General features: G+C 35.1%; 1 protein-coding gene across 5 annotated transcripts in view; it reads right to left on the reverse strand.

The window, feature by feature from the left end:
- Nucleotides 1-16,840, reverse strand: part of ptprua (protein tyrosine phosphatase receptor type Ua) — a 575,321-nt gene that overhangs the window by 12,704 nt on the left and 545,777 nt on the right. For all 5 annotated transcript variants that reach the window (XM_030147519.1, XM_030147516.1, XM_030147518.1 and 2 more), the window contains 2 exons: nt 13,534-13,848; nt 5,107-5,232 (listed from right to left, as the gene is read on the reverse strand). In XM_030147519.1, coding sequence (XP_030003379.1) covers nt 5,107-5,232; nt 13,534-13,848 — 441 coding nt within the window. The remainder of the gene's footprint in view (nt 1-5,106; nt 5,233-13,533; nt 13,849-16,840) is intronic.

A 16,840-nucleotide genomic window follows, 5' to 3' on the forward strand; every position in this document is an offset into this window, starting at 1 on the left:
AGATATGGTCAAGATGATGTGCTGAAGTTTAAGTCAAGCATCAGAAGGGGGAAGAAAGGGGATTTAAGTGACTTCAGCTGATTCAGAACTCTGCAGCTAGGTTATTAACCAAAACCAAGAAGAGAGAGCACATTACTCCAGTGTTGGTTTCTCTGCACTGGCTACCGGTAACCTACAGAATTGATTTTAAGATACTACTCCTCACGTATAAAGCTCTAAATGGAACCGGACCAAGTTACATTGTAAACTCACTGATCAATTATGTACAAACTAGAACACTGAGGTCATCAAACGCAGGGTTACTAGTGACTCCCAGAAATATTACAAAGAAAATGGGGGACGCAGCCTTTACTAACTATGCACCAAAGTTATGGAATACAATTCCAAAAGACATTAGAGAAGCCAGTTCACTGAATATATTTAAAACCAAATTAAAAACATTTTTATTCTCATTAGCCTTTGAAAGGAGATAAAAATGGGGTCACAATTCAGGAACCAGGAATGTGCGGTTTTTATTTTTATTTTATTTTATTGTATTTCTGTTTTTATTTTTTATTTTATTGTATTTCAAATTTCATCTTATTTCTTGCACTTCAAAAATTCTATGCATAATCAAATATTTTAATGTGCGCTGCTTTTATTTTTATTTTATTGTATTTCTCTCAAATTTCATCTTATTTCTTGCACTTCAAAAATTCTATGCATAATCAAATATTTTAATGTGCGCTGTTTTCATATTTATTTTTATTTTATTGTATTTCTCTCAAATTTCATTTTATTTCTTGATGTATAATCAAATCTTAATGTATTTTAATATTGTATTTTTTCAATCAATGTGAAGCACTTTGGGCTACAATTTCTGTATGAAAGGTGCTATACAAATAAAGTTTATTATTATTATTATTATTATTATTATTATTATTATTATTATTAACCCTTTCATGCACAGTGGTCACTACAGTTGACACTTATTCTATAGATTTTCTCTTGTATATTCATGGGTTTTGTTGTTTTAGTTCCATATCAACCAACACAGTGGACACTTATGCATCATCCCATACACTGACATTCCTGTAACTTTCCTGTTCTTTTATCTAAATCACTTACTAATTGTTATTAGACTGTAATCAACAGTTTAAAAAAAAAAAAAAAGTTTTTTCTTTTTTTTTGCATATTATCTGAGTAATAACTAGTATTATAGTATGTTAAAATGTGAGAAAACATCAGATTAGCAGCATTAACCTCCTGAGACCCAGGAAAATGAAAATTTTAGCTTTTTTCCATTAAACAATTGTCTTGATTGGAAACTGCATAATGCAACAGTTTTGTTTGTTTGTTTGTTTGTTTTTTCAGATACATTTCTTAAAATTATTTTTATTTATTTTCTTTATTTATTTATTTATTTTAATGGAATGTTCTTTGCAATGGTCAGCAAGTAAAACTGTCAAACTTCTGTCCCCTACAGAGGACAAAAATGCATTGCTGGGTCTCAGGAGGGTAAAAATGTTTATTTCATAGTTTTCACACAGAATGTCAGTAAATGCATGCTTCTGAGCTTCAAAAATTAAACGCATGGTGTTCAGCTGAGTGGACATTTTTGTAACTCCATGAAAATAGGTTCATTAAAAAAAAAAAAAAAAAAAAAAAAAAATCACATTGTTTTTTTCATGCCTAAAGAGGAATAAAAACACTCAGGGAAAAAAATCTTAAGGTTCACATAATTCATGCATGAAAGGGTTAAACATGGCACTGGTGTTGGTGTTGGTGCTGATCTGAGTGTTTCAGAAACTGCTGATCTACTGAGATTTTTGTGCAGAATCATCCCTTCACCAAATATCCAGTGGGCGGTGGTTCTCTTGGGGAAAATGGCTTATTGATGCCAGAGGTCAGTGGACCGGACTGGTTCAAGTTAATAGGAAGACAATAGTAACTGACCTAAGCACTAGAGGTATGCAGAAGAGCACCTCTGAACACTCAGTACGTCAAACCTTGAAGTAGATGGGCTGTAAAAGCAGGGCATACACTTACTGGCCACTTTATTGGGTACACTTTGATAGTACAAGGTGTACCCAATAAAGTGGCCAGTCTATTTTCTAGCTTGCCCAGAGGTGTCGAACTCATTTCAATTCAGGGGCCACATTCAACTAAATTTGATCTGAAGTGGGCTGGACCAGTAAAATTTATATATTATTATGTTATTGTATGTCAACTCCAAACTTTTCTCTATGTTTTAGAGTGAAAAAAGTAAATTTACATTATGGAAAGGTTTACATCTACAAACTATCCTTTCAAATCCTTTGTTTTTGTTTGTGTATGATATTGTACTGATAAATCTGCTGTAATTACTGAAGAAAATGTTTGATTTGTTGAGTCTGTTTGTATGACTATACTGACATGAACATACTGTTGTGGATAATTCAGTTATTGTATTATGGATTGTTGTGGTACAATGCTAAAATTAGGGAAATAGTATAGGCTGATTGCTGTATAAAGTTATCAATAAAAGTGTAAAAGCACTGAGGGGTAGGATTAAATACGTTTATACTTCTTCCTACTCCTTTTTGACCATGCAAAATTCAGACTTGTATGTGCTTGAAGATAGATTCTGTCCATTAAATGTTATTTTGTTTATGTCTTAATTTGCTTTGTTTTGTTTTATTTTCTTTGCATGTTCGAAATAAAAAAAATTAAATAAAATTAAATAAATAAATAAATAAATAAATGTGAATAACATGAACAAACTGAAAAAATAAGTGTAATTTTAACAATATTCTGCCTCAGTTTATCATTTCCACATGTACATTATAACTTACAGATCACAGTGGATCTACAAACACACAAAACATTTAATAACAGACAGAATATTGTTAAAACTGTACTTACTTCTCTTAAGACATTTCAGGTTATACACAGTTTTTGCAAAATTAATCTTTGTTTTAGTGTAAATACATGAAAATATTGACATTTACAAAGAGAAAAAATTGGAGTTGTCATTATATCTGGATTATTATGATAGTATTTTACTGAATCCTGCCCACTGGAGATTGAATTGGTCTGAATGTGGAACCTGAACTAAACGGATTGTTAATATCTTCAGTGTAATTTTTGCATTTCACAAATTCATCCCAAGGGCCCCCACTGGACCCTTTGGCAGGCCGGTTTTGGCCCCCGGGCCGCATGTTTGACACCTGTGAGCTAGCCCTTCAACATCCAGCATTTTCATGGAATGCTAACCTTAAGCATAAGTTCATGGAGCTTTCACTTCATAAACAATAAGGCCAAAATCCACGTATTAAACTTTATTAGACAGGAAAGCGCTGGTTTCTGCATTTAGCATGTGGCCAGAACACAATCTAAAATACAACAGGTCAAACTTGCCTCAAATATGACCATAATTCTAACCTTTAAATGGGGAAGCAAAGGCCTGGTGGATTTAAAGAGGTTTGTAAACCAGGTCAAGCTAATAGCACGGGATTTTAAAACACGTAAAATTAAATTACACGATGGAAGCTTTGTGCAGTGATGTTAAAATCATACAGTTATGATACGGTTTAATAATAGGCTGACATGAGCACCTTACGGTAAGTATCATGAATATATTTACCACAGAGTTTATTTTCTGCAGTAACGCAAAAGTAGATGGAAAAATCCAAAACTGACAAGGGAAGCAGGTCGATGCTATAACTTCTGGGTTAGCCTATGGAAGTAAGACTCTACTGTCACTGGGCTGAACAATAAACTTGCCTTCATTTATCGTAAAAACAAATACAAACTAAAACTTAATTTAAGAGAATTGGTATATCTCCATTATATGTTCAGTGAAGAATACACTGGAAAAAATCACAATCTTACCAAGTGTATTTTTCTCATTTCTAGTCCAAATATCTTATCACACTTAAAATAAGACATAATCACCTAAAGAGGAACTTTTCAGTGAGATATGGGAACTTATTTTTAGACTATAGATCTTGAAAATCTTATTTCAAGAAATCTTACCAAGATAATTTTCACTTGTTCCTTTTGCTTTATTCCTTTTTTTTTTTTTTTTTTTTTTTTTTTTTTTTTTTTTTTTTTAAACTTTGCTTAATTCAAGCTAAAAAAAATCTGTCAATGGAACAAGTGAAATTATCTTGGTAAGATTTCTTAAAATAAGATTTTCAAGATCTATTGTCTAAAAATAAGTTCTTATATCTCACTGAAAAGCTACTCTTTAGGTCACAGGTGTCAAACATGCAGCCCGGGGGCCAAATTCGGCTCGCCAAAGGGTCCAGTCCGGCCCTTGGGAGGAATTTGTGAAATGCAAAAATTACACTAAGATATTAACAATCCTTTTATTTCAGGTTCCACATTTAAAACTAATTCAATCTCCAGTGGGCAGGACCAGTCAAATACTATCATAATAACATATAAATACTCACAACTCCAAATTTTGCTCTTTGTAAATGTAACTATTTTCATGTATATACACTAAAACAAAGTATAATTTTGCCAAAAATTTGAAAAACCTGAACAAATATGAACAACCTGAAACTTCTTAAGAGAAGTAAGTTCAATTTTAACAATATTCTGGCTGATATTAAATGTTTTGCGTATTTGTTGATCCACTGTATCTACAAGTTGTAATGTACATGTGTAAATGATAAACTGAGGCAGAATATTGTTAAAATTACACTTATTTTTTCAGTTTGTTCATGTTATTCACATTGTTTGAAAGGATATTTTGTAGATGTAAACCTTTTCCTAATGTAAATTTACTTTCTTCACTCTAAAACATAGAGAAAAGTTTGGAGTTGACATTTTTTATACTATTATGTTATAATTTTACTGGTTCGGCCCACTTCAGATCAAATATAGTTGAATGTGGCCCCTGAACTAAAATGAGTTTGACACCCCTGCTTTAGGTGATTATGTCTTATTTGAAGTGTGATGAGATATTTTGACTAGAAATGAGAAAAATACGCTTGGTAAGATTTTGATTTTTGCAGCGTAGGTTTTCATATCAGCCAACATTTGGACACCCTTACATACTGGTCAAGCTCTAATCTGAATTATTATTATTATTATTTTTTTTATTATTATCTGTCTTTACCTGGTGGCTCTACTTACCCGTGTGATGTTCTGAACTCGGAAAAGACGGATGATGACGTCATCATCGGCTGTCCTGGACAGAAGCTCCACCGTCATGGGCCCAAACTGCTGTAGTCCCGGTTCAGGCCAGTACTGCAGACAGGGCTAAAAAGAGGCAAGAGGAGAAAGAAAGAAGAGGAGGAGGAGGAGGAACAGGAGGGTAACAGGTCATTAGCCCACACTTGCTTGAGGCAGGACAAATCAGCCCGTCAGCAGCTAGTGATGGTGAAGCCGCGTAACAAGACACCTGAGTATTGACAGCAGAGACAATTAGCCTAAATGACAATGATTATCTACAAATAGCAACCTTAAATTAAATGAGCAAAAAAAAAAACAAAAAAAAAAAACAAGCACTCGTCACCGGGAACAATCCCTCACATAAGCCGCGGTCACCTAGCTTGAATTATTCATGAGTCTAAATCATTACCATTAGCACATTCTAAATTAATGGAGTAGGAGACCTTGGCTGTGCCTGCGAGAGATAAACAGGAAGTTAACGCAGAGGGAGTTGAAGAACGCTAAACCAAGGTTTCCCATCACCAGTGATTCAAAGACACGTCCCCCAGGCTGGGAGGGAGGGAGGGAGAGAGAGAAAGAGGGAGGAGGAGGATGGGGGGGGGGGACGGTGTTGACACGCTGATGTGTTGGGTGACTTTGGGGTTGAGGGGACCCCTGGAGTAGGAAGTGATAATGGCATTTCGCAATGACAGAGGGGTATTAACAGGTGACATTGGGCAGGAGGGGAGATAAATATTTATACATTCAGACAGGAGACAGGCAGCACCAGCTCAGGAGGGCAAACTCACATCTATGTGTGTGTGTGTGTGTGCGGTTAAATCCACTGGTAGGAAGCGACAAGGAAGAAGAAGAAAGAAAGAAAGAAGAAGTGGAAGGAGGCTGACAGAGACGGACAGACAGGTTGCAGCTGACAGGCATGCTGGAAATGTTGAGCGGGAATCTGACATGACACGGTGACAGAGCGGCGATAGGGAGACGGCAGAACAAACCCACGCATGAGCAAACATGGGCCCAGTGATAAGAACGCGTTAATGCCGTGACAGGTCGTGCAAATTAAATCGACGGCCCTGAACGCAAGGCTGAAGCGCATGTGGCAGAGCACCAGTCAGACGCCAGACATGCGGTGACCGTTCCACAGTCACATCCACATGACATCTTGACACCACTATTGGGAATAATTATTCATTTATGAAGCATGAATGATGCCGCTCATTGTTCTCGGTGTCAAACGACAGCGGTAGAAAACGCATCATTACCGTACGTACGAGTTTACAAGTATTTTAATGCGTCAACTTTATTCGGTACGTTTTTTAAAATAGGCGCATTATTTTAGTTCTCATGTAACTAAAAGGAACTATTGTTTTTTTTATTATTATTATTTTGCACCAATACACACCTTCCCAACTTTAACCCTTTCATGCACAGTGGTCACTACAGCTGTTCTCTTGTATATTCACGGATTTTGTTGTTTTACTTGCATCTCAACCATCACAGTGGATATTTATGCACCATCCCATAATACACTGCAATTCATACCGTTACTGTAACATTCCTGTTCTTGATAAACCTGATCCGCAGAAACATATTTGAGTGTAAATCAATTGTTAGTTGTTATTAGACTGTAATTAACAAGTTTTTTTTTTTTTTTTTTAAGTTGTTGTGTTTTGTTGTTTTGTGCATATTATTTGAGTGAGTAATAACTACAGTCTACTCTCGTTAAACCGCCCGCCGTTATACCGCCATTTTTGCTCACCGCCGACCAAAACCATTACACAAAAATCCCCAATGCATTATTCCATTAGCTACCGCCATTTCCGCCTATCGCCATCCGCCAGCCCAGTTCCATGCACAAACAACACTTATACCATTGATTTCCCGACCGTTATACCGCCAGCGTGATTGCCATCGAGTACACATAAATTTTAACAATGCACTGAAACAAACGCGCCAGACGCTGATCGCGACAAGCTACGAGTAGGTCTACGGAACGGCCACCGTTCATTTATCGCAGAACGCTCAGTAGGTCAGGATGTCGGGAAGAGGACGTGGGATTAAGCCAAAGCCTCAAGATGATGGGGTGTCATTTCCCGACACGGTATAATAATGCTTAAAATGTTTCCCCACTTTAAATGATCCCTTACAACATAACAGAATCAAGATTTATTTAGAAACGCAATTAGAACGGGTTAACGGAGGCAGCATAGACATCATATAGTAAAGACATGCACATTATGGACGCAACCCGTTGTAACGCCATTTTCGCTATACCGCCAATTTGGCCGTGAACGGAAGTTGGCGGTATAACGAGAGTAGACTGTACTATTATAGTATGTTAAAATGTGAGAAAACATCAGATTAGCAACAGTAAAAAAAAAAACATTTATTTCATAGTTTTCACACAGTATGACAGTAAATACATGTTTCTTTGCTTCAAAAATTAAACGCATGGTGTCCAGCTGAGTGGACATTTTTGTAACTCCATGAAAAATAGGTTCATAAAAAAAAAAAAAAATCCATCACATTGTGTTTTTCATGCCTAAAGAGGAATAAAAATACTCAGGAAAAAAATCTTGATTAAGATTCTCATAATTCGTGCATGAAAGGGTTAAGACAGATGCTAAATTAATGGATAGGACACATAAAAGAGGCTCGTATCAAATGATGCATACTGCTCATAACTAATATAAGAAGAAAATGACATAAAAGACATAACAAGACTAAAATATTATTAAAAAAAGAAAAAAAAAAAAAAACAGAAAAGAGATGCAATGATACACAAATGACGTACAAAGAATGTGCATGCATTGTGTTTATAGAGTAAATATGTACAATAAGCAGAAAAAAAAAATGTAAGTACATTAAAGTAATTTGAAATTTTGTATTAACCCTAAGGGGTCTGAGCTTATTTTGGCTGTTTTTAAGCACTTTGGATTTTACCTTAATATACTATATAAAGAAATGTTTAACCCTTTCATGCATGAATTATGACAGCCTTAATGAAGATTTTTTTTTTTTTTCCTGAGTGTTTTTATCCCTCTAGGCATTAAAAAAACAATGTGATTGACATTTTTTTAGCCTACTTTTCATGGAGATGCAAAAATGTCCCCTCAGCTGGACACCATGCATTTAATTTTTGAAGAGAAGAAACGTCTTTACTGATAAACTGTGCGAAAACTATGAAATAAAAACATTTTTAATGCAGCTAATCCGATGTTTTCTCACATTTTAACATATTCTAACTGGTCATTACTCACTCCATGGAGATAATATGCAAAAAAAGAAAGCTTTTTGTTTAAGCCATAAAAACCCAGTGTTACTTTTGTCATCATTTTGTTAAAAAAAAACAAAACAAAAAACAAAACTGTTAATTACAATCTAATAACAACAACAAGCAACAGATTTACACTCAAACATGTTAGTGCAAATCAAGTTTATGAAGTTACAGTAATTATATAAACTGCAATGTATGGGATGATGCATGAGTGTCCACTGTGTTGGCAGATATGGAATTAAAATAACAAAATCCATGAATAGAACAGCTGTAAAATAGCTGTCTACTGTAGTGACAGCTGTGCATGAAAGGGTTAATATACCCATGTTTGGGTATAGTAAACTTCATCTATCTCATCTCATTATTTTTTCACTTTAACCTACTATATCAACACAAAAGGCCTAAAAACTCACAAAAATATAAAATCTGATTTGAAAAATGTATATAATTTATTGCATAAATAACACAAAGATGCTTAACGAACCTTTTCAAAGACTTCAAAAGTGAATATTGGTTCCAAATATTAGGTATATAAAATTAAAATTGTAATAAATTAAAACTGTCTTCAAATGTTTGACAAAAAAGTATATCTTTACATAGGCATTTTCTCCGGTTTCTATGTGACAGACTTCCAGCACTGCGACGTATTGAAAATGTCATGCGATTCAGCCGTGGGGCCGTGACCGTGGACCCCTAAGGGTTAATGTGCTTTAAAAGTTGAGGATCTGAAACCAAACAGCTTCTATACCCGTCAAATCTTAAATAAAATCATACTTTTGAGCTGGAAAACATTGGTAAAACACTTTAATCTGTGTTAACCTGTAAAGGTTAAAACATCTCCCTGTGGTCTACATAAACTGTAAATGCTCTGCTTGGGTCTGAATTCTTCATTAATTCAACTCCACAGGTCCATCTTCAACCCTATTTCTGAGTAATGACACCAGAAAGGTCGATTTGAGCGCTGGCCCTTTAAATGCAAATGAGCCACTTCACACCCCGCCCCCTCCAGGTTGTTGGCTGTGCTGCTCTGTCCCGTTCAACCAACAGCTGAACATTTTAGGTAATCGGCTCGAGGTTTGGACAGATTTTCAGTTTTTACTACAACCGCTGCTGCTGATAAACAATTATGTTGTACTCTGAGAAATGTTCGTTGGAAGTCTTGACCTTATATGTGTAAATGTTGTGGTATAATTAGTTATAGACGTAACAAATTAAGCAGGAATTCAAACAGGTTGTAGAAATCCACTCGATTTTTGCCCAAATGAATATAAAGCTAGTTTTGCAGCACCTGGAGGGTTCCAATTCAAACTTTATTAACTATTAGGGTCCAAATACACAAATAAATGAACCAAAGACTAATAAAAGTGGGTTTAGCAAAATATGAGGCCTTTAAAATGATATAATATTCCATACATAATACTGCTCCTCCTCCACTTGAGGCCTCTGTTCCACAAAAATCCAGCTCTAAAATAACCAGAGGAACTTAAGAGGAAACTATGTCGTTCCTGGAGGTGCTTTTACCATCCATCACCATTTTCGATAACACCAAGAAGAATGCGGGTGTCAACTAGAATGAGTAAGCGGGTGAGTGAAGTCACAATAGTGTGTATTTTACTGTGAAAACGGCCCGACGTTAAAAAATCCTTCAGCGAACTCCACCGAATTCTGTGTCAGAGCGAGGGTGAAGCTAAAGAACCTTGTGTCAAACTCAGACACAAGTGCACTTCACCATGCACAAAGCAACCAGAAAGCTATTCTTGTTAAAGATTATCCAGACTTACAAGGCAATTTTTTTTTATGATTTCTCACAGAGGTGGAACTGTTCTCTAAAGGCACAGCACACAGGACTTAAGAAGGAACACTGACAGCCTTTTGTTTACATTGCTTTATGTTGCTGTACTTTTATCTCTGCTCTTCAACTTCCTTTCTGTTTGGAGCTGAGGGGAATTTAGATCGCACTGCACGAAATTAATATTTAATATTTCTCAGAGGAAACGCTGCTCTTTGGGCAGGAATCACCCCCACTAAATCTTAATCACAAGGACCAAAAGGACTTAGTTGGTTCTGTATATTTGCACCAACACCTTACTTAACTTATTACCTTCACAAAGGAGGTTATGCTTTTGTCGGCATTGGTTGGTTTGTTTGTCTGTCTGTGTGGAGGATAACTCAAAAAGTTATGGACGGATTTGGATGAAAATTTCAGGAAATGTTGATGCTGGCACAAGGAACAAATGATTAAATTTTGGTGGTGATGGAGATGACTGATCTGCCTTGGCGGAGGTCTGCGCTCTCTGATTGCTCTTCTAGTTTACTGCTGTCCGTGGTGGAAAATTTACCTTTTTATATTTACTTTTTATATTTTAGACTGTTAGTACATCTTCTTTTAATGCTGAGTCATTGTTCATGTCATATGATTATGTGTGATGTTTACCACTCTGTAGCACCCCGACCCAGGAACGGAGTTCTTGCCTTCCTTGAGTTAAAACCCAAACACCTAAATGTCTGGATGTGCAGATAGGTGATGGCGCCTGCACGCTAGATATGTTTTAAACAAGGTTAGGGTTAAGAGGTCAATATGACCTCTTCCACGTGGAACGGGAAGGGATGGCATGGAGTAGTACGATATACGTATGGGGATGGTATCTGAGTGTCACCATGGTACGAGGGGGTTGGATTTTAGGTCTACAAGGTGGGGAAGCAAAATTTACAATGAACATTTAGTTGTTTTTTCTCAGCAGGCACTACGTCAATTGTTTTGAAACCAAACATATATTGATGTCATAATCATACCTAACACTATTATCCATACCTTTTCACAAACTTTTGCCCATATGAGTAATCAGGAAAGCAAACGTCAAAGAGTGTGTGATTTGCTGAATGCACTCGTCACACCAAAGGAGATTTCAAAAATAGTTGGAGTGTCCATAAAGACTGTTTATAATGGAAAGAAGAGAATGACTATGAGCAAAACTATTACGAGAAAGTCTGGAAGTGGAGGAAGCAACAAAAAACATACCAAAGCTTTTATTAAAGCTCTCAAATCCAAAATCCTAAAGGATCCAACCAAATCCATGAGAAAAATGGCAATTGAACTTCAGGTAGACAACAAGACCGTTAGAAATGCAGTAAAATAGGATTTGAAGTTAAAATCTTACACAAGAACACCAAAACACTTGTTGACAACAGCAACAAATCCAACTTTAGCAATTTTTGGGAATCATGTTTATGGCCGCCTTCTAGCCCAGATCTAAACCCTCTGGATTCTGTTATTTGGGGCGTTTTAGAACATGCTACCAATAGAACATCACACAACAATGTCAACTTTCTTAAAGATACTATTAAAGAAGAATGGGAGAAGTTGTCACCCGAATATTTGAGGAACACTTGCGCAAGTTTCAGGAAGCGTGTGAAGGCAGTTATAGAGAAAGAAGGAGGACACGTAGAATAAAAACATTTTCTATTATGTACATTTTCTTGTGGCAAATAAATTCTCATGACTTTCAATAAACTAATTGGTCATACACTGTCTTTCAATCCCTGCCTCAAAATATTGTAAATTTTGCTTCCCCACCCTGTATATAATCTTTAGTATTCTCATGTTTAATCAGACTTCACTTACAGAGTTTCTCTGTGATTGACTTCTCAATAAATGCATTTATTATTTTAACTCTAACTTTCTCTCCCCCTCTTTGTGTGGGTTATCAGTTGAACATTTCTACATGTCTTTCTTGTAATAACTCCATCAAAGTCCATGTAAACTTTCCTATATCCATCATGTTTAACGGTTTTCTTCTACTGTATTACTATTTTGTAATCTATGTGATGTTTCATTATGTTGGTCCTTTGTCCAGGACAACAGATGGAAATCAGTCCAATTAGGTTCATACTGTCTACTACAGGAGCGTCAAACTCATTTTAGTTCAGTTCCACATTCAGCCCGATTTGATCTCCAGTGGGCCGGACCAGTAAAATAATAACAGTAAAAAAAGTAAAATTCTATTATGATGAGGTTTACGTCTACAAAGTTTCCTTAAAAATCTGAATAACATGAACAATTTGAATTGTCTTAAGAAAAACAAGTGCAATTTTAACAATATTCAGCCTCGGTTTATCAGTTTGTCATTTACACATGTGCATTACAATCGTACAAAACATTTAGTAACAGACAGAATATTGATCAAATTGCATTTATTTTTCCCTGTTGCTTAGCAAAGTAGGATGAAACAGCTGACAATGACACTTCACAGTAACAACAAGTGACCCCTCTGAGGAAGACTACAGGTTGTAGCCGAAACATGTAAAGGTAAAAGAATTAACTCTTTTTCCATCTGTCTGACAAATAAGAAAAGGAAATCTGTATAAGTTCTAGAAGACCACAGGTGTCAAACATGCGGCCCGGGAGCCAAATCCGGCCCACCATAGGGGCTAATCCAGCCTGCGGGATGAATTTGTCAAAAATTGCAAAAAATACACTTAAGATATTAATAATCAATGGTGTCAAAATCATTTTAATTCAGGTTCCACATACAGACACATACAGTCCAATTAAATTTTAAGTGGGTCAGAACCAGTAAAATATTATCATAATAACCTATAAATAATGACAAACCCAAATTTTCTCTTTGTTTTTTGGTGTAAAAAAGTAAAATTACATGAAAATGCTTACATTACCAAAAAAAAAAAGTTAATAACCTGAACAAATATGAACAAACGGAAATGTCTTGAGAAAAGTAAATGCAATTTGACCAATATTCTGCCTGTTACTAAATGTTTTGTGTGATCTTAATGCACATGGGAATGATAAACTGATAAACCGAGGCAGAATATTGTTAAAATTGCACTTGTTTTTCTTAAGAAAATTTAAGTTGTTCATGTTTTTCAGATTTTTAAGAAAACTTTGTAGACGTAAACCTGATCATAATAGAATTTTACTTTTTTCACTGTTATTATTTGACTGGTCCGGCCCAATGAAGATCAAATTGGGGTGAATGCGGCCCCTGAACTAAAATGAGTTTGACACCCCTGTCATAGAAGCACCCATTTTAATTCTCTAGCTTTTCCCAGATGTTGAGTTGAGTATTTTAGTTCTACGGTGCCCATCCCTGCCCTCTTACCCAGGCTGAGTTGGACTGGTTGAGCTGGTTGAGCATCACCACAGAGGTGCATCCATAGTCATACACCAGCCTCCAGAAGTCCGTGGTGGTGCCCGGCAGCGGGTGCGGCGTCACCACAAAGGCGGCGGGCCGGAGGAAGCTGTCGGCCAGCGCTGCGTTGATGTAGTTGCTGCTCTCTCCCTCTGTGGTGACCAGGAAGGCCAGGGAACGGTCCGGAGGCAACACGTCCATACTGCGATTCTTCTCACGGTTCCTGGGCATCAGAGAAATACTGCACTCCTCCACATCCAGGTGAGGAGTCACCGAGTTCAGAGTCTGAGGAGGAACAACAGGAAAGTCAAGGTCAACTTTAGTTTTATAGTGCATTTAAAACAACGCAAAGTGTCAAAATGGCTGTACAAATCTGCAGATACAAATGTAAGATATGCTAACGCTAGTAAGATAAGAATAAATACAAGACATACTGAAACTGATGAAAAAAATGGATACACAGTAAGAGGGTAAATAGCATATAAAACACAACCTGAAGAGAAAACCAATAAAAGTCACACACTTGTATTAAAAGTGAGGAAAAGACTGTGAGGAGGCGGTGACTAGAAGCGTTAAGCTTTGTGTTTGTTAAGATTTTATTTTATTTTATTATTTTTTTTGTTTATTGTTCTAGTATAAGGAACAAAACGAACATAGAAACAAACATAAAAATAGTCACAGGTACATTCAGACATTTACATACACTGTAAAAAAAAAAAGTAATTTAACATAATTGTTACTGTTTATTTTACAGATTTTTCCTGTATTTTTAAAATACATGAAAATATCCATGAAATTACAAAAATAGACTGTAATTTCACGTCACATGTAAAATAACATAAAAACACTGTAATTGTGAATAACCATAAAATTTCCTTTTTTTTTAAAAGAAATTTGTTCTTTTTTCACATAAAAATACAGGTAAAATACATTTGCAAACATATCGCAATTTCACAAATACTGACTTTCTGTTTATGAAATTAAATGGTTAATTTTAAGTTTAATACTGTAAAAAATATCAAAATAAGATAAAATTACTGACAGTTAACAGTCAAAGAAGTATTTGTCTATAAGTTAGACAAAAAAATAAGCTTCTGCTTCTGGCCTATTCCTTCTTTTGGTGTTTGTGTTTGTGTGTGGTGATTACTGTACAAACCAAAAATATACTATTCATTTAGTCATTCAGTCATTCATTCAGTCATTCATTCAAGTTTAACAAGATTTGTTTGTTAATTGACAAATATCTTGTGTAATTACAGGAGTTTTCAGAACAAAAATGTTGAATAAACATGTTTTTGTGAATGTATAACATGTATAAGCACTGGTAAACTATCAAAATACAGTTTTTATCAATGGATTGAACAGCTTTGTCGCATTGAAAAGTATATGTTATTCAACCACAATACTTCACATATTCTCAAATTAGCAGAAGAATATTGTATAATTTGATTGTTTTAATACATATAAATATTCTTTATAAAACAAAATATGCAAATTCTCATGTATTTTAATTATGAAAAATGACTGTATTTTTATGAGACAGTTATTTTCCGTTATTTAACAGTATTTTTTTTGTGTCCCAGCTGCTAGAATATTACTTTTTTTCCCCTTTTTTTTTCTTTTTACAGTGTACTATTTACTATCCACAGATTGCATACAAAAATCCCATTTTTTCCACTACTTTACACCCTTGTATTGTTGTAGGCGTAGATTGTAGGTCATCAGTTTGTTCAGATTTTTTGATAAAAAGATAAAATAAATGAATAAGAAGAAAGATTATAATAAGAGGAGACAGGCACAGTCAGACAGATGGATTTTACTCATCAATACTTGACAAGTACATCTCTCTCCAGTCATATCTCCAAAAGTTTAGGACACGTTGACTATCAGTGGGAAAAACCCCACTAGGCTTAACGGATAAAAACACATTTAGCACAATCTCATCAATTATGAATAAGCATATAACAAAGCAATGGAAATTGAAATGAACTGATTATCTAACTTCCTTCATATTGTGAACGACTCCCTATTGGTTCCGACTGAACGAATAGAACGTTCCAGAACACAGCTGGAATATTACATCTGAGCTACAAATTGCAATTACAAGAGCCCGGCTTATTGGACAACTTATATAAGGAGCACTAAGAGGAGGTAATTATGCAGCACAGGGTGAGCAGCATGGGAATGATTCTGAGCAAAGGTCACATATCAATATCATCAGAGGAAGTGGACAAAGCAATAGCATGAGGTAAAACACAAACACATCATCTACGCCGCATTATTGGAAATGTTTGCGCTTTGGAAAAATTGGTTTAATATGGCGTGACTACAAAGAGCTTATTAGTGAAGTAATAAACAGCGCTGGTGGGTGGATGTTGTTATCTTTGGACAAAGCTGCAATACCTCCAGCCTCAGTTTTTCTGGCAGCTGGTTGCAACTCTGCACCTGCTGTACACATGAGTTTTATTTAATTGCAACAAAGTGAATAAATAAGCAGGTTTCCCAAAATGTCTGACAACTTCAGCAAATTCAGTTGATAATAGTGTTTTAACTACACTGTAAAAAAAAAAAAAATCTGTAATTTAACAGAATTTTCACGGTTTATTTGACAGATTTTTCCTGTATTTTTAAGATACAGGAAAATATCAATGAAATGACAAAAATAGACTGTGATTTTACACGCCAAATGTAAAATAACGTGAAAAAACTGTAACTGTGAATAACCATAAAATTTTCCCCTTTTTTTTTTTTTAAAGAAATTTGTTTTTTTCACAGAAAAATACAGTTAAAATACATTTGCAAATGTATAGTAATTTCACAAATATTTCTTTTCTATTTATGAGATTAAGATGTTAATTTAGAGTTTAATACTGTAAAAAAAAAAAAAAAAAAAAACAAAATGAGATAAAATTACTGACAATTAACTGTAAAAGAAGTATTTGTTCTGTAAGTTTAACAAGATTTTTTTTGTTAATTGACAAATATCTTGTGTAATTACAAGATCTGCCTTGGCGGAGGTCTGCGCTCTCCGATATTATTATTATTATTATTATTATTATTATTATGTTTATGCATTTGGCAGACGCTTTTTTCCAAAGCGACTTACAGGGGAAAACCAATCAAATCACTCAATCAAATTTTATTTATATAGCAACAGATCACAACAAAAAAGTTATCTCATGACACTTTATATACACAGTTGGTCAAAACCAGACTCTAAGCCAATTTACAGAAACCCAACAGAATCCCCCAGGAGCAAACACTTATCATTATTATT

This window comes from Sphaeramia orbicularis, chromosome 11 (genome assembly GCF_902148855.1).
Source record: "Sphaeramia orbicularis chromosome 11, fSphaOr1.1, whole genome shotgun sequence".
Taxonomy (NCBI): Eukaryota; Metazoa; Chordata; class Actinopteri; order Kurtiformes; family Apogonidae; genus Sphaeramia; species Sphaeramia orbicularis.